Here is a 7,880-nt window from a genome sequence, read left to right on the forward strand (position 1 = left end):
TGGCATCCCTGAAAAACTCCACAGTGACCAAGGTCCCGACTTTGAGTCCCGAACAATAAAAGAACTGTGTGAGCTTATTGGCACTCAAAAGATAAGAACCACCCCTTACCATCCGAGAGGGAATCCTGTAGAACGTTTCAACAAGACCCTGCTCAACATGTTGGGGACCCTCAAGAATCAGAAAAAGAGTCACTGGCGGGATTACGTCAAACCATTAGTACGCGCTTATAATTGTACTGAAAATGAGACAACTGGTTTTACACCTTACAAGTTAATGTTCGGGCGTCAGCCAAGATTGCCAGTTGACCTAGCCTTTGGCCTACCAGTCAATCACCATCCAGGCTCACACTCGCAATATGTTCGCAACCTGAAATCTCAACTTGAAGACAGTTACAAAATAGCAACTGAGAATGCTAAAAAGACAGCCAGTCGCAACAAAGCGAGGTTTGACAAGCATGTTGTTGACTCCACCTTGAAGGAAGGCGACAGAGTCTTGGATCGAAACGTCCGCCTTAGAGGCAAGCACAAGCTAGCCGACAGGTGGGAATCCGATGTGTATGTTGTCCAGAGACAATTTGGAGATGTCCCAGTATATGTTGTGAGGCCTGAGACAAGAGATGGTCCACAAAGAACTCTTCATCGTGACCTCCTGCTACCGTGCGGTTTCCTTCCTGTGACCTTGATCGAAAGTGAAACTTACCCATCAATGGCAGTGAGAAGACCAAGAACTTGACAACATCCTAAAAATGACATTTCAGATGGAGCTGATGGGGATGAATCACTATGATAGACACAGAAACCTAAGAGTGGAAATACTGGGTTTTGACCCGATCCCTGAACCCATAGAACACTTACCAGAAAGGATTGAACCGGAACCCTCCAAAAAGTTTGCTGCTGTTAAGCAAGATCCTTCAGACATAGCCAAAGCTTTTCCTGAGGATGTTCCAGTAGAGACTTGTGATATGAACTTACCTGATCCTGCAGACTGTGACTTACCTGATCCTGGAAATAATGACTTACCTGACACTGAAGAAAGCAGCACAACCGCTGAACAGGAAACTGAAAACCTACCTGAGGAAGACCTGGATAATGTCCATCTTTCTACTCAACCTGTTCAGGAGGGCATAGAAAACACAAGTGTTATGGAACAAACTGACATCCAGGCACAAGGTGACTGTTCTAGAAGACCTATCAGAGAGAGAAAAGCAACTAAAAGACTGACTTACCCTGAGCTAGGGAACCTGTTGGTTACAATAGTTCAGTCCTTATTTCAAACCTTGAGTGATGTGTTTACAGATTCCCTTAAAGAGCCTAGCTTTCCAAAACCCCCTAGTGTTATGACAGTATAGATTCAGAATGCACAGGGACGTGCATTACGTAAAGAGGGGAGGATGTAACCCATGTTAAAATATGACATAATTAAAATGCTAATTAAAGTTAATTAAATGTAGTTAATTAAAAATATTAATACGACAATTTAATGTTAAGATTAAAAGTATACCGACAGAAAATTCATGTCACTGCCCCTTTAAGGGACTAGTGACGCTAGATACAGCACTTCAGTGACGTTGCAGCAGAGGAGAAATCGGAGAGAATGAGCTGTGTTTAATAAGCAGAGAAAAGAGTGAAAGAGTTGATTTTGTTGTTGAAAAAACATAACTTGCCTGGTCGGGAACTGACAGGGATTTTATGGGAACTAAGCCACAACAGTTTTGGTGAGTTTTTCAGTTGTTTTCTCACATTTTGCCATGAGGTACTTTTTTTTTCTTTCCAATTGTTTCTCCGGCGGAGAGCTAACGTTAAAACGTAGCTGTTTACATAGAAATGTTTGGTCATAAACTGTTTACCAGTTAATATTTTAGGGTTATGGAAACTCTGAATGTTATAAATGTGAATGTATGCTTTGTAAATGAGAGATGTGTATGGTAGTTGTGTGAGGAATGGAGCCGTGAGTTAAAAGAAATCGCTCCGCCACCATTTTTGATGTGAAAAAGCACCGTAGCAGTAACGTTACAACTCAGAGACTGAAACATTCATTTGTTTAATTTGAGGATTTAAAAAGAGATTTATTGTGTTTATGACTTGTTACACAGGTCAGGTTTTTCTGCTTGGTTTGAAGCTTGGTCGGAGCGAAGATTGGTCTGCTGTTTGCACGTATGCACATGCACAGACGGGATTCAAGATGGCGAGCCAGACCCAGACTTTCAACTCATCTTCTCCATCGCATCAGTGAGGAAATCTCCTGTATATGGTAGCCAGGGGGCAAGGAACTCGACCGGAAGTTGAAGTCGGGTGGGGGCTGCCATCTTTTAGCAGAACTTCACTTGCGTTAGCATTCCCATTGACTCCCATTCATTTTGGGCGTCACTTTGACAGCGAATATCTTTACATCTGAGGCGTTTAAAGACTCCGTTTGTCCATTATTTATTTCTAAAGATACACGACAATGTATAAAGGGCTCCATTACCTTCTTTGTTACATTATGGCCCCGTATAAACAGTTTTTGTAAAAAATAGGCTAACAATTGCGTCATAACCACTCGTCTCTCTATCGCATTACCGTACAGACAGGAGGAGAAGCTCGCAGGCAATTAACTTAATATGGCGTACTGGCATTACATTTTAAAAGACTATACAAAATAATTAATCAGAATACTTACTCCTGCTCACTCACGACAAAGAACTCCCCGCTCAAGCTCGCCGTCTCTGCAAGATTAACGGTGGCAGTTTGCACGCACAGCCACTTAGAAGATTTACATCTGTCAGACAGGTTGCTGACGTCGTCAAGCTTCATTTGAGTCTGCGCGTCAGAAACAGAATGGGCAAAAATGGGCTTCACTTGTCTCAATTGAGTTCCAATGGGGTCGCTGTGTCCATTTCTTTTACTGTCTATGATGGTAGCTCGCTGCCAGAGTGGTAGGAGAATCAGGAATTGATTTTGAATTGAACTGGAAACCGATTGAACTATTATTTTTGGACTGAATCGAACGGAAACTTTTCATTGAACTGAATAATTGAACCCACATTTGGACTTGAACTTATGTTAAAGTGTCATACTTTTATTTTCATATTGAGTTCATATGTTTGAATGTGATTTGAAATGCTTGTGGTCCACTTTGATTTGTTTGTGTAAACTGAAGGTATTTTCTTACCTGTAAAAGAAAGGGAAAAAGAGTTAACTCAGGAAAAAATAGGAATTCTAAAATAAGTTCAACCTAGGAAAAGACCGGTCTAACTTAGATTAGCCTGACTAAATAACTTAGGTGAACTAAAGAACAAAAAGAAAGTGAAATACATTTTCATTTATTATACTTACCTCAATACGAAGAATCTGCAGGTTATTTTATTTTATTTTATTTATTATTTTTTTTTGCTGTTTGTTTGTTTACTGTATATTCTATGTGTGTTTTGCATTCAGTCAATTGCCGGCCTTTTGTATTTAAAGCAACGGTCTCTGGTGTAATTATTATTATTTTTATTTTTTTTTGCTCCCCACTCCTTAGAACTTAGAACTGGTCCGGTGGCACTGTAAGTGGTGTGATCCCGGTGTTAAACATAGCAGATTGTCATCACTCAATGGCTGGATGTCTAAGTGGTGCCCACAGAATAACATAGGTTTCATAGATAATTGGACCAGCTTTTGGGGCAGACCTGATCTGTTGAAAAGAGATGGTCTTCATCCCTCCTGGGGTGGCGTCACTCTTCTCTCTAGAAATATGGCAAATAGTCTTAGTGTTTATACTTGACTAACTGGGGCCCAGGTCAGGAAGCAGACAGACTGGCTAAACCGACCGTCTGCTAGCTGCCTCCCATCACAGAGGTCAGTTAATTCTCAGCACATAGAGACTCTTTCACCTAGATATCACACTATAGAGACTGTGTCTGTTCCCCAAACTAGAAATGGCAAAAAATGTCCAAGCCAAGTTAAGATTGACAATTTAATTGAGGTTCAACAAATACAAAACAGAAGCAATATGGATAAACAAATGATAAAGCTTGGCTTATTGAGTATCAGATCCCTTTCTACGAAAACACTTTTTGCAATGTGTAATTTCTTTGCATCTCCTTTCGAATACAACATTCAAATTACTAGACAAAAAAATTATATCCTGAGAAAAGTGTATTTTGAGGGGTATACCGCCATTGACCTCCATTCATTCTGCACTCGTCCTGTGAGCGCCCTCATATGGAATCAGAGTGGAACTGCAACCAGTTCAGAAGCCGGAAGTGTAGTGAGAGTGAAACTTCTCACCATATTAGACATTATCTGCTTTGGGACAGTTTACGCCGTGATGCTGTGACACAATCACACTTCACATCCGCACTTCGGAGTCCATGCGCTTAAGTTTGGGACACACCAATTGTCTGCAAAAAGCCCACAAGACAACCCCCCCCACCCCTTCTTTCCGTCTATCATTAAACTTTTTTTCCAAAGCTCTATAAAATATTAAAATATAACTTCTTAAACTTCACTTCCCATATTTAAATAAATATGCATGTAAAGGGAAATATTCACCATTCAGACACTGGTGCCTCCATGACACGGAAACTAGTAGACCGTGGAGAGATTGGTCAGAGTGTACAAAGTGCTGTTGTCTGATCAAACATCTTCCCTGTCAGTACATAGCAGCACACATCAGTAGAGAGACAGAGACATGAGCAATTCATGTAAGTTTACCTTTGTTTCTTTTAGTTTTGAGTCTTTAACTTAGTTGTTCAGTTAATTTGCCACTGAAACTTAAAAAAAATATGTTGTAAATGTTTACTCACAAGATGTTTTGTACAACTAAAGAATAAATGTGACGTTTGCTTTAACTGAAGATATTTGTAAATTTTGATATAGCTGAAACCAAGTATAAATAGTTCAAATTAAACAGCTTCACTACGCATTCCCAAATCTAAGTGCAGTTTGCATATAAGTAAATTTTAAAAGTTGATTACATCTTAAATGTTATTATATTAAAACCGTGGAATCTAACTCTATCTTAAATGTCTAAGTGAGTTACAAAATGGCTCATAGTTAAATAATATATCATATATTATAATAATATTTATATAACAGAAACTAAATGAAGTTATTTTAACTTTAAAAAAATTCAGAAGAAAAAAAAAAATAGGAAGAAATGTAAAACAAAATGTAAGTGGTCCTTTCCATGGCAACACTTGGCACTGGGCAGTTAATAGGTTGTTCTGAGCGTTTACAATTGAGCCAACACCCATGTCACCCAAAGCTTGTTGATGAGATATGGCTTGTACATTTTTGCTATACAGTTGCTAGGGTTTGGCAAGATGCCAAGCTGCCAGTGTGATACTTCCAGAGTGCTTGGTTGACTGAATTAAATGAGCCCATCCTTGTTTCAATATGGGCACTATGGGCCCCAAGTGATACCAGACCTCTCCTCTATAAGAATTTGACAAACTGTTCATTACAATGTGACAAACAGTGTGGGATGAGTTATGCACTGAAGTTTTGTCTCGGAAAAAGTAGGCTATAGTACACCACTAAGTTGAACAGAAATCCCAATATGATGGTATATTTTACATAAAAACAAGTAAAAAATAAACTTAGAATTTAATTGAATATTTCTTTACATATGTAACAAAAATTGTAAAATTATTGAAATTTACCATTTTTAGCTGAAGATCTCCTGATCATCTATGAGGCAGAGGCCGAGCAGTGGGCATCATACCTGCACTTCCATCTGGTAGGGCCAATTCCTGAGGCTGGCATCTGTTGTTATGATATTGCTTTGGTGACAAGTCGCCAGGATGACTTCCTGCGACTTAGTGGATACAAATGTAAGCTGCTTATCCTGTCGCGTGGCATGCTGGAGGGGCTATGCCAGCTCCGGCGGTACTTTCTGAATCGTGTATTACGACCAGAGACAAGTGTGGTGATTCTCTTATGTGGAGTGGAAAGCTTGGATCCTCTGCTAGAGCTGGTTCCACTAAAGAGAGAGCAGTGTCTCCAAATCTCCAGCGAGCAGGAGCCCCGGGACTATCAACTTGCTGTGGCAGAGATTGTTCACAAAGGTAAGAAAGTTTGGGAAGTTTTGGAATTGGGTTGACAACAAAAAACAAAAATGTAGATTTGATACATAACATATACATTACATAACATTTAACATTTAAATAAGTTTCAGTAACACTGTATTCCCTTAAAGTTTATTATTATTATTATTATTTTACAATTCCATTCTAAATATGTGCATGCACTTGTACTCTTTATACATTACACATATATAATTTATTGTAATTTTATCTATACTATATTTAGTCTTTACAGAAAATATATTTATTTTAGACTGGAAAAAAACAAGCCACAAAGTGCATTTTGTAATATATATTGACATTTGAAGGTAAAACCTATATATACATATGTGTGAGTGTGTGTTTGTGTGTGTGTGTGTGTGTGTGTGTGTGTATGTGTGTGTGTCCAATCATGTACCAAGCCAAAAACAAGCCTTTTACCTTAGCCAGTTCTTCTGGAATTTTCAGTTGACTGACTCTATAGAAGTTAAACATGAGATAGAATTTGTTTTGGGTATATGGATAACAGGCAGTCTTTGTTCTGATTAATCAATTGTTTGTTCCAAAGCAAATGGTTTTGGCTGAGGGCAAAGTTTCATAACTTTTATATTTTTAGACCAACCAACCAACCAACAAACGCATTGACCAGTGAGAAATCCCCATAACCTTTGAAAGGATACTACAACAAAGATATCAATTGGACATTCAAACTAATGTTTTATTATGAATATGAGATTGACCTGAAGAACAAATGCTTAATAAGATGCAGTTAATCATACTTGCAGTCGATTCCTCTCATAATGTTCTATGCCAGGGGTGTCTAAACTAGCTCCTAGCAAATTAATGGCAAATTAAATTTTTATGCCATTTATTATTAATATTATTTTTTTTTTTTATTAAACTGTACATATCTTTGTGTGTGTGTTCACAATTTTTAAAAGTGTCATTGGATGCCCATTTTCCACAAGTTGATGTGATTCTTTAGGGTCTTAATGAAAAGTCTTTAACATAGTTTGGTTAAAATTTCTCACTGGTAGCATAAAACACACTTTTAACCCTGTCAAAAACAGCTCTTTTCAGAGAGAGACGTTTTGTAGCATTTTTCTTTACATGCAAATAAGCTCTGTTGTCCCGGCCCTCTCTCTTCCGAGCCGGTCTCTGAGTGACTGTTTATTCATAGGGGAACTTGCTAATTAGCACATTATTAGGAAAGGCAATTTGCAAAGATTAATTATAAAACCTTATACTCAATTCTTCTGTTGGTGAAGCTGGTTCACAAATGATTCATGCAAACACATTTAGGTAGATCCGGCTCCTCAGATGTCAGGAGTAAATAACAACTGCTATGTCAGTCGCTTAGGAGAAGTTCTTGTCTACATCTTCTCCAGTGGCCAAACAATGGTGGACTGATGATAGGGTGGGTCTAAGCTAAGACACCAGTCCAGTCTGTGCTGAAATGCCACTGTCAATCAATCTATCATGGGTGGGGCCTGCCTGTGTTACATCACATAGAAAAGCATCTGAGATCGGCTCGAGATGCTTCTTATTTATTTACATAACCTTGTTGTCGGGCTGTTGTAAAAAAAAATTATATCACACTCACAGCCATGTGATTTGAACTATGCCCAGGAACTGACATGGTTAGTTCATTTAGTTTTGTTGTGGCCACGACATTATAACTTGTGGGAACATAATATGTCGTGGCCACAAGATATACATCATGCTGATATACTTAAGTCAAGTCAAGTCACCTTTATTTATATAGCGCTTTAAACAAAATACATTGCGTCAAAGCAACTGAACAACATTAATTAGGAGAACAATTCATTAGGTGTCAATATTGCAAAATGA

General features: G+C 38.5%; 1 protein-coding gene across 1 annotated transcript; it reads left to right on the top strand.

Annotated features, from left to right (window-relative positions):
* Positions 1 to 4,581: 4,581 nt before the first annotated feature.
* Positions 4,582 to 6,163, top strand: LOC113082978 (B-cell scaffold protein with ankyrin repeats-like). The gene is made up of 2 exons (XM_026254353.1): positions 4,582 to 4,667; positions 5,637 to 6,163. Exons 1-2 carry the CDS (start codon positions 4,655 to 4,657, stop codon positions 6,065 to 6,067), a joined length of 444 nt encoding a protein of 147 aa, XP_026110138.1. The 5' UTR covers positions 4,582 to 4,654; the 3' UTR covers positions 6,068 to 6,163.
* Positions 6,164 to 7,880: the final 1,717 nt, after the last annotated feature.

This window comes from Carassius auratus, unplaced genomic scaffold (genome assembly GCF_003368295.1).
Source record: "Carassius auratus strain Wakin unplaced genomic scaffold, ASM336829v1 scaf_tig00037242, whole genome shotgun sequence".
Taxonomy (NCBI): Eukaryota; Metazoa; Chordata; class Actinopteri; order Cypriniformes; family Cyprinidae; genus Carassius; species Carassius auratus.